This window comes from Pangasianodon hypophthalmus, chromosome 25, assembly GCF_027358585.1.
Source record: "Pangasianodon hypophthalmus isolate fPanHyp1 chromosome 25, fPanHyp1.pri, whole genome shotgun sequence".
In the NCBI taxonomy this organism is placed as follows: Eukaryota; Metazoa; Chordata; class Actinopteri; order Siluriformes; family Pangasiidae; genus Pangasianodon; species Pangasianodon hypophthalmus.
Window position 1 is genome coordinate 9,588,577 of NC_069734.1, and position 25,127 is coordinate 9,613,703.

Here is a 25,127-nt window from a genome sequence, read left to right on the forward strand (position 1 = left end):
GTGATGAAGGCCATAGATTTACATCATTTCATCTTCATCAAGTCATTCAGTGAGGCCTCACGCCCTGTGGATGGGGATATTGTCATCCTGGAAGAAACCACTCCCATCAGGGTAGAAATGTTTCATCATAGGATAAATGTGATCAATTAGAAGAACTTTCTATTGATTTGCAGTGACATTTCTCTCTAAGAAAACAAGTGGAGACCAAACATGCTAGTAAACATAATCTGCACTCATGTTTCTCCATTCATTTATTCAGGTTTTTTCTGTCACTCGTCTGTAGGCCTGTGCACTTTGGCTGCAACCGTCAGGCCTGAGGGAGTGCACTAGGGGGAGGATACACATGCTCTAGCTCCATCTAGCAGGAAAATAGTGGTTCTGAGAATGTCTTCAGCCAGGGCATGTTGAGACACATCCCCTGCTCATTTTATAATATCAAATTTCAAATTTAATCTTAAATGTACAATTACAAGCAAAACCATGAATTCAGTTAATTACAGAATTTCCACTAGAAAAAAACATGTCTCAGCCATTTTATATGTGACTTTGTAATCTGAACGCTGTCTGCTTTTAAAATACCATGATTTTTTTTTTTTAAGTAATTTGGGAAAAGTCCCTTGTTCACACTACAAGTATAACGGGGTGTTAAAACCAGACCAGGCTGACTATAGGCTGCCATCCAGGCCACTTTGGACTACATTAAATCCACAGTGCTGAATTAACAGCTACAACATTGAATTAAGTCTCACAGCATAGAATTAACACGTACTTCCAGTGTTCTTTTGTGTCTGCTTGGACTTATGACCCTTAGTAGATGTTAATTCAAAACTAGGGCTTTTTTTCTTTTTTGCTGGGTGCAGGTACACCGAGGTGCACCATCCCATCCACACCATCAGTCACTCAGTGTTTGTCTCTGGTGAAGGTGAATTCTCACTCTTGTGTGTTTGCATACACTGGAATGCGTCCCCCAAACCCCCTGCTTTTGTTATGGTGAGAAGCAAGAATGTGGTCTACCCTCAATTAAAATTCCTTTCACTGACCTCTTGCCAAAAGGTAGGCCATTTTAAAGCAGAAAGCCTATTTGACTAAGAATGCACACGGTTACCTGATGTACAGTTGTCTTGTCTACTAAGGCTGTGCATGCATATGAAAGCAGGGTGCAAGCACCACACACACACACACACACACACAGCACTTAACACTTATTCCGGTGTCCAGTAAAGCAAGGTTTCCTGTGCAGGTTATCTTTAGAAAGAATGTCAAACTGATTTGTTAATTGTTCATGCTTTCTTGAAATCAATTGCCTGGAAAAATCTCATGTAAATAAATCCATATGTAAAGTAAATGTTGATTCAGCACTGTACATGTTATCTCAAAGTGTTAAATCATCACATCTATACCAAGAATTAATTAATCACTATAGAGTTAATTCGACAATATGAGTTAATTCATCATTATAGGTGTTTAAGATGGAGTCTGAAGTTGCATTCATCTCATATGCTACAAAATCTGACAGATGTCAGGTCAGAGACTGTTATAACGTGACTTCTCAAGTTCTCTCTGGTTCGAGCTCGGTTGTCCTGTCTCGCGCCTCACACATGCGCACGGGACCAGCTCGGGGTAAAAAGTTGCCAGATTGATCCTATTCAAGTCAATCCTTCAATCATATTTTAACAATAAGTCTGCTTCAGTGTGTAGAAATTTCGGTTTGTTGTTTATACACGATAGCTGCTATACGCAACGAGGGACTTGATCATGACTTAACACTAATTTTGCAGTGTAAGAGCTTAGGGTTGGTTTCCACTGAATTGGGCGGGGTTGCAAAGGGTTGATCGGTGAATCTGGCAACCCTGCTCGGGGGCAGATAGGGGAGGAGGGGTGGGGGCATGTATAAAATGCCTCTCGCTACCAATCCGCCCCCGACTTTGTCCTGTGAACTTCGAGTAACAAGCTCGAGCATCACCATCGTAATCATCCTCATCATCACCCTCATCCTCATCCTTCTCCTCCTCATCCTCACACTAATGCAGCAGCGTGGAAACTAAAGCCTGAGAGGACACTTTCTTATGCAGGATAAAGGCGATGGAGGAGCAGAAAGTCAGAGCAGATCATTCAGTGTGCAGATCTTGCAGAAGAGCCGAGAGACACACAACAATGGTAAGAGCACAGCAAACTCTTTCATGTTTGCTTGTTTGTTTTGTGTGTGTGTGTGTGTGTGTGTGTTATTTCATGATATATTTCAATACCATGACTTATTTTAATACTAGTCAGATAGGGCTTAAATCAATCCTGTTACCTGAAAAGACATCAAGCATCACTGGCACATAGATGTTAGAGATACAGTCTGCAGTGTTGTAGATTACAGAGCTGAATTAACTCTTATAATAATAAAATTAAGTTCTTTGACTATATTATAACCACAGATTTTATGTGCTTATAGAAGCTTTTGTCTTTAATTATGGAACAAATAGCCTTTAAATGATTTATACTACCTGTTTGTATAGACAGGTCGACATGCTTGTTTTTGGAGATGCAGAGTAAAAATCTCCAGTGGTTAATTAACTCTTACAGTGTTGAATGAACTCCTTCAATGTTCATTTGTGTCCAGCTGGACTTACATAAACACGTGGGTGTTAACACGGGGGATTTCATCACATAGCCCAGTTGTCTACTGCTTTGACTCGAACAGATGCTTGGAATGATATTTAAAATGCGTCTTTGCTTTCTGACCCAGTCTGTCCGCATAGTCTATCTGGATAACGCAGCAGTGATTTATATATATATATATATATATATATTTTTTTTTTTTCCTTTTCCAGATGACTTCTTCCTGTAGACTTTTGCTTTTCACGGTGGCATTGTCACTGTATTCATCTCAAGTCTCGGCAGAGACGCTCTGCGGTGGGGAGCTAGTGGACACTCTGCAGTTCGTGTGTGGAGACAGAGGCTTTTATTTCAGTAAGTTTTTTAATAACACTTCCCATGGTGCATGCTGAGTGCTAACAGGTTCGAACTGGCCACTACAGCTTCACACAGGACACTAAAGCAGTCATCTCCTCTGCATTAAGTAGATGCAATTGTCCAGACCATGCCTTTTAAATGCCTAATGGAGTTTCATCTCTCTACTGCACATTGAAACAAATGTAGTAGTGTGGGTTACCTGTCTGATGCCATCTAATGTTATTTGTATATAAGCCGGAAGGTTCTCATAATACACAGTGCCCACACCTTTAATTTACCTGATTTATTCATAACTTTCAAAATGATCTACATTAAACTGTATCACATCAAGACAGAATTTTCATGCAGATACTCATAGTTATTTCATGGCTACTCTTAGTTTTTCATGCATGCTTATTACAGGACGTGTCTGCTTCTTTGCGTCTTTTAACTTTGGACTGTCTGATGGCATTTGATACGAAAGATCAAATTAGATTAGCTTCCACTCCCACCTCTCATCTGATTTCTATGAACTGACAGTGGACTTCCCCCTCTTACTCTTTACCTCTTATCTCTGTTCAATAGACAAAGGACAAGGTTAAAAGATTTTTGTGGCTTGGACATTTACATGTCAGTTTTTTTGTGGAAACTGTTATCTACCTAGACTTTTAAAGAGGTACTTCTATGACTGTTATACGAATATTACACGTTACATGTTACACAACTACTACTACTACTACTACTACTGATAATAATAAACACAGTGAACAAAAATGGAGTGGCCATTATACATCTCATTATATACTAGTCTCTCTAAACCTTTAAAGCTGAAATGTTGAATTTTAAAACTCCTTCATTATTTGCACTTGTTAATTTACAACATTTTAAAAATCTAAAAAGAATAAATAGACAATGTAAAAACGAACCCTCTCATTCACATGCCTAATTTGATTTCCATTTAATGTGGAAACTATTGTGTACTTAGACAGTGCAGACTACTACTACTAATAATAATAATAATAATAATGTTTTTCCCTATATTGTTTTGCAAATGCCAATAAGCATCATTTTGAGGAGTGATCTAGGAAGTGTACTTGTGCACCAGATGAAGTTAGTTTTTACTGTTACTCCATTCACACAGACTGAAGTAAATTACTGTATCTGCAGGACAGCAGTGCAATATACATGACAATTCTCAGTACACTACAAAAGGTGCAAACAGTGCAATAATTAGAAGACAAATTCACATGGTGTTAATGATTTTGCTCCGTTTCTTTCCCTAGGCCGGCCGTACAGATCAAATGGCCGCCGTCCTCACCGAGGAATAGTGGAGGAATGCTGTTTTCGGAGCTGTGATTTGCATCTCCTCGAGCAGTATTGTGCAAAGCCTGCAAAGTCTGAGAGAGACACCACTACGCTGCAGGTCGTCCCAGTGTTACAAACTCTTCACAAGGTATGTACAGTAGCCTATCTCCTCCAATCTACAGCCATTCTGCTGATTCTGCTGAGCCAACACACACAGGACGTTTTTATCAATGGAACATCAGTGTCAAGCATATGTTCCATCTAAAACAGCTGAGTAATGTGGAAAAACAGCAGAGATAATGAAAACGGTTGACAGGTTTAAAGAAAATATACTGGCTACATGGAGAAAGACAGCTCGACAAACACATAGTAACACAATGCTATTGGACCACACTTGGAATGATGTCATTATTCAAAACACCAAAACAAGTGCCGCGCCACATTCTGGTGCGTGGCTACGCCATGTGGTCTTGGCATGAAAATATGTTAAGCGCTGGCAAGACTGTAGGCCAGCTGGCTGGCCAAGGCTTGAATTTCAAAACAACAAAAACAAGATAACCAGCAGAACAACAATTGGGCTGCATTTAAGAACAGAACATTGACACTGAGTATGTGTACAAAGTCACACTCTCGACGCAAATCGCAAATAGGAGAGCTGTTCTTTAATCCTGCAGTAGTGGAGAATAGAACGAATAGCAATGAGACATGGATCATCATAAGAGCAGCATTATGAAATGCTAAATGCCACATTTGAGCTAAACCTACTCTAGTCTAAAGCTAAAAATCAATTATTGCTAATGGAACTTTAACTGTAATGGTGAACTAATTCAGGAAGTGAGATAGCAAACAGAGGATATGGGGGAAATGTGAAATAAAGAAGCATATCCATCTTCTAGAGTTACTGCATTTCATGAGGCTGGTCCCTCAAGTTGATAAATTCATTTTGTTTTGCAGGATAGCACAAGGAAGCCTCTTAATGTGAGGTTTTCCAGATATGAGCTGTGGCAACGGACAGCTGCTCAAAGGCTGAGGAGAGGAATCCCTCCCATCCTCCGCTCCAGAAAGTTCAAGAGGCTTGCAGAGAAAATCCAAGACCAGGAGCAGCCCGACTTTCACCGGCCCCTGATGACTGTGTCCAACAGAAGCCCTCAAATCCCCCACGCCTCCAGAGCCTCGCTGTCCATAAGTGAAGCAAAAACTGCCGAGATTTAAAGGGATTATTAGCCTTGACCTTGATCAAGAGAGGCTTTTTTAATGAATCCTGTCATCGAGCATCCTTTACAAATACAGATATGAACATTCTGTGTTATCTCCTGCCTTACCCAGCCGATGAGACTTTAGTGATAGAGCTGAACGTAAGAGTGATGGATCAGGCGACAGAAGAGATTAATGAAGTCTCTGATTCACAGGGTGCACAGCCAGAATCATTCCCAATGAATTACCAATGGAGTGTGTATAGCAGTGAGTATGACAGTCTTCATTCCACAATATCCCATCCCTGAGACGGAGTGACTCTGTCTCATTTGCACCTGCGATTCTAAAATTACAATATTGGGAGCATTTTTTTTTTTAATTAAAATGATATCTGCTTTATATGCACCTTCATTCACCCTACCCCCTGTGGTGCAATAATGAAGAAAAAACATCGGCAGATTGCACAATGCCACGGACGATATTAATGGCACTATTTTTTTTAATGAACTGCTCCATATGATAATATTATGGTGCTACCTTTTTGGGAATAAACTCAAAGAAGAGGCTCAAAGCAACCTACTCTTGTCATCATGTTAAACTTTCCGTTTTAGGAAAAGTAAGACATTGTAAGAGAGGTGAATCAAGAGTGGTTTGATTGGGGATGAGCTAAAGTGACCTGAACTGTGCTCTAAGATCCATTACATGGGCTGTGGAGAATGAAGGTAAAGTCCAAGGTGGTGTCATGAGATATCTTCTACAATAAGATGAAGGGAACAACAGGGAATACCGCCATTGAGGACATTTGTGACCAAGCCAAGATTGAACTTTGAGCAAGAGCAGTTTTAAAACGCCACATACTTGTACCATAATATTAATATTCCTCTTTCCAGTCTAAATCTTTGTCATTTTATCCACACTTCCCTGTCTTTAATGCATATATACAGTACAAAATAATGGAACAATCATTTCAAAGGGAAAACAGCAATAATGTCTTCTTGCATATTTTCAGTGTACAAGAGTAGTATTCCAGTGCTTTTGCTTGAAATGAAATACTTGAATATGTATATGTAATTGGTCTCCAGGGACATCATGTCATTGACCTTATGAGTAGTCCATATGAGCAGTTTTCTTGCAAAAAATGAGCCGCCAAGCGTGTTTCTTGGTTCAGATAGTAATGGCACTGTAAAAAGGCATTATTTATTTTGAAATAAACATATAAATGGTCCCAATGATAGCACACATTTATAACTGGTAGATATGTGTTACACAATGGTTTTATTTGTACTGCTTATGTATGTAGATGCTTTGTACCAAAAAGTCTCTTTTTTAAGTAAAGTCAGTGGAAGCTTCAAAAGGATCTTGTCTCACTTTTTATGCAGCCTTGCCTGCAAAATTGTTCTTTGAAATCAAACAAACAAGAATTCTTTAAAGGCCTTATATATTTTGAAACAGCTACACAAAAAAACAAAGTGCAAATCTTAAGTGGTGTGCATTTTTGGTTTAATACTGAACATTTTATGCAGGCAGTGACCTGGCCTCCCTCAGGGGAGGGTAAAGGCTAGAGAACATTTGCTGTTAATCTTTAAGAGACTCATTTTCGCAAGGTCAAGAGGTCAGCTCACAGGCATGCAGCATCCATATTAGTTACATATATGCCTTATATCCCTATGGATGTTAGTTACCTCTGTGCATTCAATCAAAGTTATTACTGTGCGTGTCATTGCAAAAAAAAAGGAAATCATGTTAGTGCATATGAATATTTTATATAGCTACCTTCAGATACTTGTCTCCACTTTACCTTGCGTAACCCTGCTTCCAGCCTTGTCAATCTTGCGGGCCTAAACCTGCACTTACTGCTTATCTTCATACCTTATGAATACTTGAAAAGTCCAAAATACCACATATTAATTTACCTATGTTTTTTCCCCACAGGTGTTTATATAAGATGTTTCATGAGGATGCGATGTAATTTAAGGACATGCTTGTTTTTTCCAAAGGCTTTTGAGGTTTGGGCAACTGTCAGCAGTGGGGAGAAAAAAATAACCACAGAATAATATCTGAAGGCCCTTGATCAAAGGATGAGAAAGATGAGAACACTTTGTTAATATGTACTTTAAGAAAAAAGTAGCATCGTGTACAAACAAAGTTTTGTTTCCTAAGTTACAAACAATGTAAATACATCCTCAAAGGTACAACAGTGGTTCTTAAGGTCCAGATATATACTTTAAATGGTACCACTGCATTCACTTTCGCAGGCCCCAAAGGCATATCCTTAAGTGTATCACCCTTGTAGAAAGTGTAATAACTTGAAATCAGCATGTCTCATTGTTGGCATTGTTTACATCTGCAAGTCTTATTTTATGCCATGCTTTATGTGACCATTGCATGGCTTTTGTTTACCATATTTTCTTAAATTATTTCAGCAATTGGACTTATAAATGGATATGACCTAAGATAATTGTTTTATTATCTTTCTGTGGTTAAAATGATTACGGCCTGACTAGGAAAGAGTTAACTGAAAACAATCCAAACCCCAAAGTACAGATTCACACTGACACACTGTGCCTGTTAGTCACTCTATTGTGAGAAGTGATGACCGCAACTACTAATGCCCCACTGTGCGAGATATCTGTCACTCGATATGTGGGCAAGTATCAAAACACGCTCATAACCAAACAAGAAATGACTTGAGAAATACGCAACCACATAAAAAAGCCATCTAGTGAATAATGTTTCACAGTTCAAATCGATGAAAGAGCATAATTATTGCCAGATCAGAGCTATAGTGAGAAGTATTAGTCAGAAAGATTGGATCAGTCCTTGTTACCATCTGGTGATGGGTCGTGACAAGATGTCTGCTAGCAACACAGTAGTGTTTCTCCACTATCCCATTATGTCCCATAGTAATGTGTTTATTATGTGTATAGGAAGATACCTATACATATATCTTAATGGAATCTTAAAGCATCCATGTAATGGACAGCAAAAATAATGAACAGCAGTACAGTTTCATAGAAAAACGCAAATATTGCATGCAAAAAGTGCTATTTTACACTATTAATTCTTGACTGTTAAAGCTACACACTATACGGACAAAAGTTTGTGGACACCTGGCCATCACACCTATATGTGCTTCTTGTACATCCCATTCCAGATTTAGACCCCATTTGGTGTTATGATAACCTCCACTCTTCTGGGAAGGCTTTCCACTAGATATTGGAATGTGGCTGTTGGGATTTGCTCATTCAGCCACAAGAGCATTAGTGAGGTCTGATGTTGGGCGAGGAGGCCTGGGGTGCATTTGGCATTACAGTTCATCCCAAATACTTTGTGCACAGGAGCATTGTCATGCTGGAACATGTTTAGGCCTCTTAGTTCTAGTAAAGGGAAATTGTAATGTTACAGCATGCAAAAACATCCTTTACAATTGTGTGCTTCCAACTTTGTGGCAACAGTTTGGGGAAGAACCTCATATGGGTGTGATGGTCAGGTGTCCCCAAACTTTTAGCCATATAGTGTATATGGCATAGTGCTCAAAATGAGAAACATCATAATGATTGCTTGAGGTCAGAGTGGCATGGTGTAGGATTTCCTTATGAGGGTACCATATTTATGATTTCCCATACAGTTGTCTCATAGATTGCTTTGGTCCTGAATATGATCTTATGAATTGGATTGGATTGGATTTAGTTAAATTTGTGGTTAACCTTGTAACTTTTCATATGAATTAAGTGTTACAAGTTTTCAAGTGTGATACCATGTTGGTGTCCCTTTTCTTCTATTTCTATTGAACAAAGGACAATTCTATTAGTATACAAATATAAGAACATTAAAGTCAGGGTTAGGGCAGGGTTAGCTTTTGTTACAACAAATGAAATCAAACAAAATCCAACTACATCGCTGATATTTGTTCAAATTATTTTTAATTGTGTATATGAGTGTGTATATATATTTTTTAAAAAAAACTGGTTATAAAGATTTTGCTGAATAGGCATCTAAATAACAGCAGTTGTAATAGCCCAGTACTCTGAATGCCACTGCTATGCTGACTGAACACATTTGACACCAAGTTACCAGCTTCAACAAGAGGCCCTTTGTCTGGTTGGGACACAGGTCATGTCATTAATGCACTGGGACAAGTTTCTTTACCCTCCACATCATATTGTGTAATCTGATTACGCAAATGAACAAATTTGCTTTAGCACACACGTTCCTGGAGTAGGACATTCATTGTAACATCCCAGCTACTTCAGCAGGTTGAGTACTCTGAGTACAAGGTACGCTGCCTCAGTCATAGTTCCTGACTGAGAAAAGTGTGTCAGAGGTGAAGGGAGCAGACTGGGATCGAGAATGACAAGTTAGGAGAATGCATTCACACCCACTTATACGCACAACGTGCACGTGGGTGTACACATATGCTGAAGCATACACTCATGCATAGATAAAAATAATTCAATATGCTCATATTCTAAGCCTTACCGCTAATAGTGGTTCAAAGTTTGCCTACATGCTAGAGTCAACTTATTTTGCATTTTTCAAAGAAACTGTACTGGTGTTCATCATTTTTGCTGTCTATTACATATGGTTTATGATTAAATTGTAACTACCAACAATATACTCATATTTTTGCCATTGTTTTTTCTGACTAAAATAAATTTAAAATGTCCTCTAATTGACATTTAGGAAATGTAATTACATAATTATTTTTTCATGTGTAGAAATAAGCATATATGATTAATTAAACAATTCAGACACAAATATAGGGATTTCTATATATCACATACTGTATATAACAGCAATACAGGATTATGATTATGCTTGTCTTTAGGCTGCATGTAAAAACTCAATCAAAAGAAATAACATGCTTAAGCCTTGTTCCCCTCTATAGATAAATGGTGATGCAGTGTGTAGCATTGCTGCCTCATGGCTCCAGGGTCCCTGGTTCAGTTCTAAGCTTGGGTTACTGTCTGTGTTTGCATGTTCTCCCTGTGTCCATGTGGGTTCCTCTGGTTTCCTCCCACCTCCCAAAAACACGCTGGAAGGTCTGAATGAGTTTGTGTGTGCATAGTTCCAAGCCATACTCCTATCCAGCATGTATGCATGCTCAGTGTTTCCTGGATAACCTCCACATCAGAATAAAATGGTTACTAAAAATGGATGAATGAGTAATATTAAAAAAAAAAAATTCTTTGCAGTAGTTATGCTTAAAAAAATTGCAAACCACATCCCCACACCCATTTTCTCCCAGTTAACTGGAGGTAACCCTAGTAAACAGGTAACACACCCTGGGGTGCTGGTGGGAGTTTTTGACCCCTTCCCCAGGTCCACCCACTCTCTACCTTAACATTTTTCATCTTACTAGCAACTTATAGTAGTTCTAAATCACTAGTTCTAAATAGCTATAGAATTTTGTTTTGGATTACTACCCAGTCGTTTCTCTCTAGATTAAAGCCTTTCTCTTTGTCCTGGTTTATCCTGGTCAGGGTTGTGGCGGGTCCAGAGCCTATCCCAGGAACACTGGGTGGAAAAGACTTTAATATCATTTTAAATTTTAATTATATTAATGTGCAGTCTGTTCCCAACTGAAGACTTCTTCTGGGAGATCTGGGAGTGATGGGGAGTGCCAGACAGAACACTGTGCCCCATGCTCATGCATACTTCACACTCCTATGTCTACCACGTTCAGGATCACACAGCCTTGAACCCAGATGCATGATGAATATTTAATTTGAGCAGTTTTTCTCTATGGAAAAACAATTTGTAACCCCCAACCACAGAGCCACATTAAATTTCCACCTCCTTCATAATCAAGCAAAGCTGATGACCTTGACTAACCAGACTTCTTGACCATTTGACATTTTTCTCCTAATGTCTCAGCAAACAACTTGTGTGCTGTCCATGGTCCTGAAAAAAACCTCGCCTACTGCTAATGAAAGATCATAGAACTTTGCCTTTGCCACAGATTGATTATCAATCCTCAAATCTTTTAAATTAATAAAGGCTTAGTCCCTTTGTTTTGACCTTGGCCATTAAGCTTTAGATTTTAGAAAACAAAACGTTAACCTGCGGCAGCATGCAAAACTTCGAATATTATTTTCGTGGTGTTTTACCCACAAAGTGTCTATAAACATTCATTCCAAACTCCAGTTTCAGCCGCATTCATTAATAATTTCTTCTCTTAAATGAGGATACAGTATGTGAAATCAGCTGTTGTGGTTTGATCAAACAGCAGTGGGTGGACCTTTGAAGATTACCAATGAAGCGGTAACTGAGCGGTATTGCATTGTGCATCAAAAAAGGCAGGTATAGGCTGGGAGCTGAACATAACCTATGGACTTTTGAAAATTTTCCACACAACTTTAACAGCAACAATAAGGAACAATGAGAATTGGCGCCCAATAAGTGCAGAGAATGAGTGAATCAGTGAACTACTGATATGTGGTAAAGCTGGCAAAAAAGTCTACATGAGTAGCCATGATCAAAAAAACAAAACAAGTTAACAAAAATCCCAACCATCTGCCCAAGAATGTCTGAAAACCTTCTTGGAAGGCATTCATTTTGGTCTCTAAAAACACTGTTGAAATATGAGTTGTCCTCCTCACAGTTTGATCTTCCCAAGTTTTGAACTATGAGCTAACCAAACGAAGGCAAATATTGACCTAGACACTTTAAACATCCCAATTCCTGGGTTACATTCCCCTCAGCTTTTTGGCAGACATCCCGTGCAATAACCCAGCAGTTCTTTGGTCAGTCCCTCACCCTTCTTCTGCATCAGTCAAACTTTAACTAAATCTAGACAGTCTGTGATGATTGCCAAAGATAAGACAATTTAAACAGCATAAGACCAATGACACTAATGGTGATATGAAACCTGATTTCAAGATTTTCTGGTATTTGAGCCAGAAACCAGCTCCTCGTAATTTTTTTGTCAGGTGCCTTAATTGAGCAAACTAGTTTAAGTGATTTTTACCACATTATTTATTATTACGCTTATATTTACGACATTTGGAAGGTGCACTTATCCTGAACAACTTATAGAAGATTATTATTAGCCATTTCCTTTCAGATTTTTGTTTTTCTCATCCTCAGTAGGAGACATGTTCTGAATAAATTTGAACTTTTATTTTTAAACTTTTAAATATTTTTTTTGTTTTTATTTTATTTTTATTTTGTTTTATGAATTGGGATTATAAGAGAACTACAGAGTCACTTTTAATTTCAGCCAATTCCGTGAAAGGTAATTGGCAGGTTGTTCTGGTGAGCAACCAGAAAATATAGATTTTGGCCAGACATACCCAAACATATTGAGACAGCACTCAGTGATTCAGAATGTGTACTACCTCATTCCTACTAACTGCAAAGTTCTCTGACCACTTCTCTGTACTCAGTTTTTTTCCCCTGTAAGTGAGCATTCAGAATGTCAGTAGCAGTAGCAGTATGATATTAACTATCATTTTCAGGTGCACCACTGTGATCAGTTTTCAGTCACACATTTTTGAATGTATATTTGTGCTGTTCTTCATAAGTCTAATTTTTTGCAGATGTCAGTCATAAGATTTGACAGATTTAACTATGTGAGCACAAAGAGTTTGACACACAGTTACTAAACTGCTAACAGAGTATCATAGGTGTGCAGTAATAAGTATGTAACTTCCAATAATGCTGAAGGTTATATAATGCCATTAATTAACATTTAAAACATAGACAACGACATAAATGCAGCCTGTGTTTAGGAGACATCCATATTTCTTATTTGTATTTGCTATGGGCTGTTGAAGATATATTACTAAATTGTCTGATGTTGAATGACTGAACAAAAAAGAATGTTCACGACTATTTTAGACTATCTGTGGTCATTGCAGTGAGCTGAATGGACTTTTATTGGAACTTTGACACCAGTCCACATAAAACAGATAGGCACTGGAGAAAAAAAGGGTCAGATTTCGTAACTGTAATTTGCTGAACAGTCACAAGTCTTTCTGGAAACCTTAAATTACACAGAATTTAGCATTGGGACATGGAGCCGAGACCAGACTTTGATACTCTTTCTAAGTATAACACAGTAGTCAAGCCCTTCATTTTCCATGAAATCTACCAATTAAACAATTGCCTATAAACTGGACTGAATCTAACTCAAACATTGCCAACTCACTATCCATAGACAATTTGTTATATATATATATATATATATATATATATATATATATATATATATATATATATATATATATATATATATATATATAGTCATGCATTTAAATTAATTTAATTTAAATAGTCAGAATAATGTATTTAATACCTTACTACTACTACTAATAATAATACTGCAATCTTTAATCTGTGCTTCTTGTAATATCTCTAAATCCAGAAAAAACACACCCTCTTATACACTTACACTGTATTCCAAAAATACACCTGCATCAAGAAGTCGTTTCCTATAACATTTAATCTATTTGACACTGCATCTGTCAGCAACAACAATGGAATCATTAAACAGTCATTAAATAGAAGTCATTAAAAGAATTCACTGCGGATATTACACAATAGGCCTGCTTCAAGTTGTCATGCTAGTTGGCATAAGTTCTGGCTTCTTGTATAAAGTAACTCTACAGTACCCATCTTAGACCTGTTGCAGTCTGTGTACTATTTTAAATGCATCTGATACTCTTTGTGGTCAAAAGTTTGTGGACACTTGACCATCACACCATATGAGTGCCTTCCCCAACCTGTTGCCACAAAATTGGAATCATACAATTATCTAGGATATTGTATGTTATAGCATTAAGAACGAAAGGGCCCCAAAACCTGTTCCAATGTGACAGTGCCCCTGTGTACAAACTAAGGTCCACAGAAACATGGTTTGCCTAGGCTAGTGTGGAAGAACTCAAGTGGCCTGCACTGAGCCCTGACATCACTCCACCTACCCCCCATTTTATAGTAGCAAAGGGAGGTCCATCTCTGGAATGGGATGTTCAAGAAACACATGCTTCTTGTATGCAATATGAAATTGCACACATCAGTACTCAGACCTCAGGTACAACTACAGACCTTTGTGCTAATTGTACAGTTGCACATGATTTACACAGTTATGTTTGATTCTGACCTTGAACTCTAGTTAATATTGTTATAAAATGTAACTACAAAATATAATGTAACTACAATATGTCACCCTGAAATTCATGTGTCCGAAAACAAAAAGTTTTTTTTTTGTTTCACATGTAGGTGGTTGAAAGAGGCAGCAGCAGGAGATGGCAGGAGATGGGAGACATTGTTTATCTTGAGGACCAAATTTTATGTCCATTTCTCTTCCCCTTTTTTATGCTTAAAGACATGATTGTCTTTGAAAAATAACTCCTAACACATGTACACTCTTAATCTCCTGTCTCAGGTAATATGTTCCACTTCGCATTATGCATCATCTCTATTGCTTTCGGTAAATTAAGAAAAAAACATTACTGATGAATAATGCAATCTTATATGGAAAAATATATTTAATTAAAATTATATTCATTGTTCATAGATGAAAGAAAAAAAATACATAAAAGTCTTGTTAGTGCATAAAGCATATGTCTCTGTTGCTGACCAAAAACTGCCTTCACAGAAACATGTTTCTGGGTAACGTGCAGAATGCGACGAAAGGGGTTGAGAAAACTTTGCTCTCAAAATGGCCTTGAACAGATAGGGCTATTTGATCATGTGGTGGAGAGTCTGACTGGGCAATGGTCAAATACGTATCACATGGGAAGACCACATTGATTTTTATTTATATGAGTTATCCTTATGCATGGACTTGGACAATGGAATATTATGAATGTGTATATTAATGTCAGTAACACTGGTGTTTAATGGCAGAGGCAGCTACTGACTCATCAGTCTCAGTTGAAGTGCTTGAAGTAACAATGTGTAAATGAGATTTAAAGGTTGTTCTAAGAGGCAAGTTAGTGTCTCACCTGTGAGGTGCTTAGCAAAGGATATGCAGTGGCAAGTTTCATTTGGACTAGAGGATGTATCTATGTGTGTTGACATCTACATTAGAAAGGAAATTTGACAGATGTGACCTAGTACACAAGAACTTCTCAATGAATAAATGGGGTGACAGAAGAGGAGAAAAATGCTGGCCCCTGTACACCCAGTAAAATATAATTTTGAGTACACATTTGTTTTAACACACTGAAATGTGTGACTGCTTGGGTGAAACTGGTTTATCCCATGCACAATTTCCCATTTTGTACTCTCCCTCTCATGGTTGTGTATGAACAGGAAATGAAGGTTTTACGTATTAAGTAAATATTTGCTTGTACTGTTACAATATCTTACCAGGATATTGTTGTTGGTGAATCAAATCTATCTAATCTTTCTGCCTTTTAGATTAAGTCTCTGACCACACAGAGAGAGGGGGAAAGAGAGAGAAATAGAGTAAACAGATTGGTTTTCCCTGGCCTCACTGTAAGCTCATTGGCAATAACAAGTCCTGTGGCCTGACCTAGTTGAGCTATTTTCTGTCTTTCCATAAAAACACCATTGGATGAGGTCAGGGAGATGCTGGGGTAGAAAGCGATAGTAGGAGATGCAGTTTGAGGTCTGTCGTCTGGATGCTTGATAGATGACATCACTGCGTTGAAAGTGTTCCCCACTGCGTCCCTCCACATCTCCACAGCAGGGGAAACTGCTTTCCATTTTGTTACCACTGCATTAACGGGACGTCCCGCTGATTTTTTGCCAGCTCACCACTTTCCTTTACCTTATTAGCACTCTATAGATGGGAGATAAATCTTACTGCACTGCCTAGGTTGCTACGTCTCAGTGCTAAAATTAGTATTCTTGGCGACTATAACAATAGGAATCCACAGGCCTTAGGCTGAATGGCCAAAACAACCACACTAGTTGATTAAGTGTTGATTAGCAAGATAACGGGATTCAAGACATGACAACATCTATAAAACCCACGCAATTATACACACACACACATACACACACACACACACACACACATATATATATATATATATATATATATATATATATATATATATATATATATATATATATATATATATATATAGTTAATGCTCTGGGTTACTGATCAGAAGGTTGGGGGTTCAAGCCCCAACACTGCCAAGCTGCCACTGTTGGGCCCTTGAGCAAGGCCCTTAACCCTCTCTGCTCCAGGTGTGCTGCATCATGGCTGACCCTGTGTGCTGACCCCAGCTTCCTAACAAGCTGGGATATGTGAAGAAAAGAATTTCACTGTGCTGTAATGTATCTTTGACAAATAAACCCTTCTGCTTATTGATAGCAGCACGTACACGCCTGCATGACAACTGCCGCCATCAAAATCAGTGCAAAACAACATAAATTTAACTGGATGTTTTCCAAAGGTTGAGTAAAAGCTCTTCACCTCTAGAGTGGATCACTAAAACTGGAAGCATCCGTCCCAGAAATGTGATCTGAGCTGGGAGGAAAACAACATAGTGCTCCAACCTCTTTCTTGGCTTGAGCTGATTGTTTGTGGCCCTGGCCCCAGTTCGTGAAGAAAACACCAGCAGCATGAAATTTGGCATATGACACAGGTTTGTTTTCATGGGGCCTTTGATGAGGTAAGAGAAAATAGTGACAGGCATCCCTGAGAGACGGTCATTTTGGGTAGACAGCAATAATTCTGCCTTATACTTCCATAACAGAGTAAAGTAAATGAAGTGGCAGGAAAAAAGCAGTGTGAGGCTATTATAGAAAGAATGGAAAGAAAAAAGTGATTCATTTTAGGTATTTTATTTAGTTAGGAATTTTAAGGTTATACTATAGGTCCAGGTTAATCCCAGGTCATTTGAAATCCTTTAGCTAATCAACAACTCTCATTTTTCTGAAGCTAATACAGATCATTCTGTAAAAAAAAAAAAAAAAAAAAAAAAAAAAAAGGGGGGGGGGGGGGGGGCGAGGAGTGCGGCAACATGTGAAGGATGATGATTACTAACTCACTGGATGTTAGTAATTACCACTTACACGACAGTGAAAACAAGCATTCACAATCCTGCAGTAATAAAACATTAAGTGTGTGGAGTGCAGCTCAAAACTCCTGAAAGAACTCTGATCAACATCTGGGGTCATGACTCAATTGTAGAGAATCCACCAGTAAACAAGACTTCCTGCTATTGTTTTGAAGCCCATGCCAACTGTTATTACTGAAACTAATTGAACTAAGTGTAAAAAACAATAATTTTTAGGCTTGGGAGGTTGTGCAGAATATAACATCGTCCCACTGTGTCCCCCAGCCATCAGTTGCAAATGACTTTTTTTACTTTGCCAAAATAAACATATACAACACAGTGGATATAAAAAGTCTACACACCCCTGTTAAAATAGTAAGCTTTTGTGATGAAAAAATTAGACCAAGATAAATCATGTCAGAAAGGTTCCCACCCTCACTGTGAAATTACAGTGTACAAAAATTAAATGAAAAACAACCAGAAACATTTTAGGGAAAAATAGGACAAATAGAACATTTACAATGACCTTGTTGCATAAGTGTTCACACCCCTTCATAGCTGGGGATGTGGCTGTGTGCAGAATGAACCAATCACATTCAATCTCATGTTCAAAAGTAATTATCATACAGCTGTCATCAATGTAATTATTCTGTTTAACTCTAACTAAAGACCAGCTGTTGGATTTTCTTGATATCCTCTTGGTTTCATCCGACTGCTGAAGCCATGGTCCACAAAGAGCTTACAAAGCCTGTACAGGGTCTCACTGTTGAAAGGAATCAATCAGGAGAGGGGTACAAAAAAATTAAATGTACCATGGAACACCATGAAGGCCATCATCAAGTAGATAAAATGGAGCACCACAGTGACATCACCAAGAACAGGACCTCCCTCCAAAATCTACAAAAGGACAAGAAAAACCTTACCAGGGAGGCTGCCAAGAGACCTGTGGCAACATCAGTGGAGCTACAGGAATATCTGACAAGTACTGATTACTGTCTGCATTTGACAACAATCTCTTGTATTCTTCACTATGAAGTATGGTGGCTAGATGGAAACTCTTTCTCACATAAAACATCCAAGCCCAACTAAATCACCCCGAACCATGTGGCAAAATGTGCTATGGTCTGAAGAGACCAATTCCAAAAGGTATAATAGTTCCATAATTCCTAAAGCTATGTTTGTTGCAAAAAAAAAAAAGCACATAACAAAAAGAACACCATACCCACGGTGCAGCATGGTGGTGGCAGCATCATGCTTTCTTTTCTTCAGCCAGAGCTGGGGCTTTTATCAAGGTGGAGGGAATCATGAATAGCTACAAATACCAGTTGATTTTAGTGCAAAACCTTCAAGTGTCTGCTTGTAAGCTGAAGATGAAAAGGAATTTCACCTTTCAGCATGACAATGACCCAAATCATACATCCAAATCAACAAAGGAATGGCTTAACCAAAGGAGGTCAGACCAAGGCCCAGACCTGAATCCTACTGAAAATCTGTGGGGTGACCGGAAGAGGGCTGTGCACAGGAGATGCCCTTACATTTTGATGGATCTAGAATGTTTTTGCAAGAAAGAGTGGGAAAGTCAAGATGTGCCATGCTGATAGTCTCTTACCCAAAAAGACTGAGTTGTGTAATAAAATCAAAAGGTGCTTCAACAGAGTATTAGTTTAGGGGTGTGCACACTTATGCAACTAGGTTATTGTAAGTTTTTTTTTTCTTTTTTCCCCTATAAATGTTCCTGATTGTTTTTCACTGCATTTGTATACTTTGCAATGGCATACTAAAAGTGAGAAATGATCTGATATTATTGATCTTAGTGTCATTCTTTTACTTCACAAAAACCTGCCATTTTAACCAAGCTGTGTAGACTTTTTGTATCCATTGTAGATCTGTGTCACGTCAGCCTAGGACCACTTCCCATCAGAGGAGGTTGTGATCACCAGAGTACTAGTGTAGGTCTAACTTTCTATTTCCACTTCACTTCCTGGTTTTACTATAGCATGTTCAGCTAACCAATGCAAAGTTTTGTAGTTCCCTGTGTTTTGTGCTCTGAGCTGTGTTCTGTTCTAATTTTTATTATCGTGTTTCGACTTTGCTGTACTTTTTGATTACTCCTTTGGACTATCCTTCTGTCTTTTTCTGATTTCCCATTTTTGATCTTTTTGAACACTTATGCACACCAATCTAAACACTTATGCACACCAATCCTCAATGTTTGGCCATAGCTTCATAAGACCAACTCTTAAAAGCACACACCCAACAACCCTAGTAGATCTCAGCTGCCATAAAGGAACTTATCTATGTTTGTTGAGGCAGTGTTTCATCAGCACTCTGCCACTGGATCCAGCTGTGAGAACCCGAGTGCAAGCCACAAATCTGAAATTAAGCATAAAAGGCTTTGTCCTGCTCTATCCCCCAAAAATGGTAGTTCTTAAAGAAAATGTAAGGGTTTTCTTATGCAGCTTGCTGGTACCACCTCAGTATACTCCTGAGATATGAACAAAATATCTTTAGTGATTTTGTTACTCACTGGGCCACCACCATTTACCAGAGTCAGGCAAACATTTCAACACACTCCATCAAATGTTCCAACACTTTTAGGAGACCTTTCAGGAAGTTTTTGATCATCCTGTGTCAGGGAGGGATCCTGGGGAACAACTTGTGTCGTTAAGGCAAGGAGGAAATTCTGTAGCACACTAGGAATTTAGTTTCCACACCCTTGCTGCTGAGAGTGGCAGGCCTGAGACAGAACTAAAGACAGTCCTGAGACTGATTAGAATGTTCTAAGATTCTAGCTTTTTTTTTTTTTTTTTTTTAAATCTACACCTTACTGAGGACTTTACCAAAGACCAAAGCAGTGGCTTTTGGGTACATCCATCCCTCCACTTCCCCTGCAATTGCAGGCTTCTCTGTGGAAAAGAAGGACAGTACCCTGTATTGATTATAGAGGGCTGAATGCAGTTATGATCAAGAACAGGTATCCATTACCACTGGTCCCATCATCACTTGAGAAGGTATAAGGCAGAGAAATTTTCACCAAGTTAGAATTTTGTAGTGCCTACAGTCACAAGTGCCATCACTTCAGGGCACTATGAACACTGGGTAATGCCATATGAAGTATTCAAAACCTTTATGAATGAAGTACTTAAATCTTTTTCCTTTTTAAATAAAAAACCTTACATTTTAAACTGGTTTGTGATTGTCCATAATGATAAATAAAGAGCAACAACATATAAATAATTTGTGGCAAGTCATACCAAGCTCCTATTGAACTATTTTGAATTTCACAAGCCCTCAAAAAAGTTTTTTGGATACATTCTGGATACCAAAGGTGTTAAGATGGGCAAAACAAAGGTAGAAGAAGTGAGCTCATGGCTTCAACTCCTAAAAGTAAAAGAACTGCAGAGAACCCTGTGCTTTGCAAACTTCTACTAGAAGTTCATATGAAGTTTCAACTCTGTGGCCATTTCTCACACTTCACTGCTCAAGGGTAAGCAAAAAATGCTAAAATGGACTGCCTCTCAAGGAGGCATTCTGATCCCTCACTACCTTACTACAGATTTGTGGTAGAGATGGATGCTTCCAAAACAGCATAGGCATGATTCTGTCTCATCATGGTGATCCCCACAAACTGCTTCCATGGGCCTGTTACTCTAGAAAACGTAGTCCTTGAACAGATTTATGGCATGGGAAAATGTGAGCTATTGTCCATCAAGACAAAACCTTTGTCGCCCAAACAATGCAAAAAACAGCTCATTCAGTGGGTTCGCATGTCTCCTAGCTCAGGTCACCCAGGAATTCAGAGAACTATCACCCTGATGAGAAATAGATTTTGGTGGCCATCACTTAACAATATTACACAACACATAAGATCCTGTTAAATATGCCGACAATCTAAAACACTGCATCAACTGCCCACAGATGCGCTCGAACCACTACCTATATATCACCACCACTGAGCACACATCACAGTTGAGTTCATTACTGATCTGCTATATCCAGAGGGTTCACAATTATCTTAGTTATCATCAAACACACTTCCAAAACCTGTCAGCTCACAACTGAGTCACCACCTTCCTTGGGTAGAATACACACAAAATTCCCTTACTTATTCTTTTATGGATCTCACCCAATTCCAGCGTGTTTTTGGATATCAATCCCCTATGATTCCCATGGTCCAGAGAGATATCTGTTGTTCTGTCACAATAGTCCAGGACATTACTCCACCCCAACAGGAAAGATACTTGATCACCAGAGTCCTAGCATAGCTCTAAATGACATATACTGTATAATGAATCTGCCTATACAGAGGAGTGATACTTTACCTTAATTAAAACATAAACCTTAATTAAACATAATTGCATGGATACATCACATGGGTAAATGTTGATCTTTCTACTTTGAAGTTTCTGCTGACTTCAGGTTAATCTTCATAGAAGACTGCAAGGTCAAATGATTGGTTAACAAAATTTGGTGATATGACCTTGGGCAGAAATTCGGGGATAGGTCTGGAATCACCTGGCCACCACTGCATGCAAGGCAAGATTATCACCACTATGTGAAGATCTTCCACAGTCTGTTGGCCTTAAGGAACTCTAGCACTGGGGGAAGCATGGCAGAAAAATGACATCTTGCTCAATCCATAAAAGTTGCCAAGATGCCATCTGCAGTGCTGTGACACAATGGCTGCCACATAAAACTTTAGCATAGCTGGGGATTTACACTGTCTAACAGTCCCTGCAGGAAGGTTAGTACTCTAGGAATTGGGTAGTGCAACAGGATCCAGTTAACGGGGTGCATTTCAGTTGCTGAACAGTTTCACCTGAGATCATACAAGACTCCTGGCTCAGCAAAAAGGTCCACCTGTGCCTTGCGAAACCTATCCCAAATCTTGGACACCACTTGTGGGTGCAGACATGACTCTCCTGTGTGCTGTATGTGTTGCCTCAACAGTGTGTCAGCTGCATCATTGCCTCATCCTTGTGATTGATATATCTTACCAATATGGTATTGTCCAAATAGCCAGGGCCTCAGAAACCATAAGAGGAATATAAGGGCCAAATAAATCACCCTCCATTCCAGATAGTTAATCTGTTCTAGAATCACACTGGCACTCCACATGACCCCTGTGTCTCTGTGATACTGACACTAGTCCTAGTCACTAGTCACACTGACCCTAGTCAGAGAGCGAGGTGTCCATGGTGGCTACCTGTTTATGATGGGACACTGCTCCCAAGTAGACCCATTTCATGAGAAAAGACTTACATCTCCAGAGAGATAGAGTTTGTGCCTCTCTCTGAGGTGAAGATGCATCAATTTCTGTGGTATTTTGGGTTTAACCTCAAGCTGCTAACCCACTTCTGGAAGTCCCTTAATTCCAACAGACCCAGGTGGAACTACTACTACAGCTGCTGTCAGTGATCCTAGCATCCTCAACAGGAACTAGTACCACACAACTGTGACCACCTGTATTAGACTGGCAAACATGATAATGTTGAGATGACAGAGTGGATAGCATTCTCAGTGAACCTAGCTAATTACTGAATCTAACATCAATTATTTGAGTGGCCTGTCTCGGTGTTAGGGAGCTTTTTTCCAAGTACACTGTTAGATAGAGTGCCACAGTGTATGTAAGGAATTTGGATGCATGCCGTTTGTCTGCTCCCTGGTGGGGACACATACAAATATGGCTGTATCCTGATGCCTGTGGCTATCAGAGATGACACTGCTACCTGCATACATCTCAAGAACACCTGTGGCACTAGAGAGAGGTTGAAGGGTAAGGCTTTGAATTGGAATACTTGTCCTTCAAAGGCAAGCTTCAGTAAAAACAGGAGCACAGTTCTGTGGTTGCATGGCATGAATGACATCAGATAGCCTTAATATGCGAAAGGTGAGAACACTTAGGAACCTGTTCAGTTCTTTCAAATTAGAATTTCCATCTTGAATTGGATGGAAAGCATATTCCTTCTTCTGTACAATAAATGTTGAGTAGAAGGCCTTATTTGTCTATTGACTTTCACTATGTTGTCTCTGCGTAAGAAAGAATGAACTTCTTGGGTCAAAGCAGCTAACTTAATAGGATCTGATATAGACAAGGCCCTGAGCCCTGTAAAGGTTGGGAGCCAATGCTGCTTCTGCTCAATGAGCAAAGTTTTTGGCTGTGAAGCACTCTTGCCAGCATCCTGCATCCCTCTTGGACCTCATTGTGGGTGGGGGTGCTGTTTAGGTTTTGATTAGCTTTTCCACAAGAGATGATCAAGGATCAAGGGTTTGAGAGCTGCACATTAGAGCAATTGTTTCGAAGAAAGCAGCAAAATTGCTAACAAGTTGCCTATATGTATATTACCATATGTTAATCATAAGATGACAAATGTCCAAATGACCTAAATGTCATCTGTGCATCTGCATTCGGTGCTTGGGCACCTGTCAGAGCCTGCTAGCAATGCAAGCAACCTGGCAGAGAATTGTTCTGGACTCTACTGAAGCTGGAGTTGAACATCAGTGTTCAACCATTGATTTATTGTAATACTGGAAAAAATCTCCCAGAAGCAGCCATAGATATAACATCAGATCTCAAGTTTTTAGGAGAACTCTGTTAAAGAGTGCAAACCTCTACCACACCAACTTCAATTTCAGAATCCACAATTTCAGCTGAGCTATGTCTGACACCAGGTAGTGCATATGTCTAGACTCAGATAGCTTTCTTCTTTTTGTATTCTGCTCATCAGTCATAATAGAACATAGATGTTTGCAACTAGTAGGCATTTTAGGTTGAGGCAGTTGGGTCAGATTCAACTCCAAATTAGAGTTTAAATCTGTCAGCTGTGTCAGCATTGGGATTGCCAGGCTGTCAGCTCAGAGAATGTCCAAGCCAGAGACTGCTTCCTTAAGATAGTCAATGCTGAAGCAGCAGACACAAAGTCGGTATTCATCTTCTGCCTCTTGGGGGGACTCAGACACTGGGTGCAAGAATGCAAATCTTGTAGTATGGCTTATGAGTTACTGTGGCAGCTGTGTATAGTGGAGTCCCGCTAACTTAGTAGGTAAACAAGAGAAGCATGTGTTATGGTGGGGAAAAGACACTCAAACACACTAGCAGTATGTAGTCACAGGCCTGGTAGTCTTCAGATGGTGGGGATAGTCTTGGTGCTTGAAGTGTGGAAGAGTCTGAGCTGAGTTGCTGAGGGAAGACCCCCACTGCAGTCTCCCTGGCAAGAGGGGGACTACTGAAACACACTAATGGCACAGAGCCATAGGCCCGCAGGTCACCAGATGGCGGATGATTTGAAAAGCTCGCTGAATGAAAAGAGCGCCAAGGGATCCCCATCATTCCCCCCTCCCACCCCCAATGAAGGATTGAGAAGTGAGTGCTATTGAATGAAGTGAACAGATATAGTAGGATATGTTAGGAGTCTAGATTTCTAGTCTAGCTTTGGAGGACAGGGTACTTATAGCTCTGAACATAGGCTATTAAGTAGACAAGACCATAAGGTATGGAAGTGGTCACACATTTGTTCGAGGCTGAATAAAATAAAAAGAAATAACTGTAAAACAACAATATTTATATAAAATACTACGTCATATAGTCAGTTTGTGACTTTCCTGGAAGGTCTTGGCATGCATTACGCTGCAGTGTTGATTCTCAACTTCATTTGACTCTCTCTTTCTAACACTCTGTGGCCAGCAGCCAATTACTGCAAGCAT

General features: G+C 39.2%; 1 protein-coding gene across 1 annotated transcript; it reads left to right on the plus strand.

The window, feature by feature from the left end:
* Nucleotides 1–1,911: 1,911 nt before the first annotated feature.
* On the plus strand, nt 1,912–6,793 carry igf2a (insulin-like growth factor 2a). The gene is made up of 4 exons (XM_026937691.3): nt 1,912–2,157; nt 2,820–2,958; nt 4,224–4,393; nt 5,200–6,793. Exons 1-4 carry the CDS (start codon nt 2,083–2,085, stop codon nt 5,455–5,457), a joined length of 642 nt encoding a protein of 213 aa, XP_026793492.1. The 5' UTR covers nt 1,912–2,082; the 3' UTR covers nt 5,458–6,793.
* The last annotated feature ends 18,334 nt before the right edge of the window (nt 6,794–25,127 follow it).

Excerpts from the sequence above, each read along its gene's own strand:
- igf2a (XM_026937691.3), top strand. The coding sequence starts at position 2,083 with ATGGAGGAGCAGAAAGTCAGAGCAGATCATTCAGTGTGCAGATCTTGC. Across the intron at positions 2,959-4,223 it reads AGACAGAGGCTTTTATTTCA|GCCGGCCGTACAGATCAAAT; the intron begins GTAAGTTTTTTA and ends TTCTTTCCCTAG. Across the intron at positions 4,394-5,199 it reads TGTTACAAACTCTTCACAAG|GATAGCACAAGGAAGCCTCT; the intron begins GTATGTACAGTA and ends TTTGTTTTGCAG.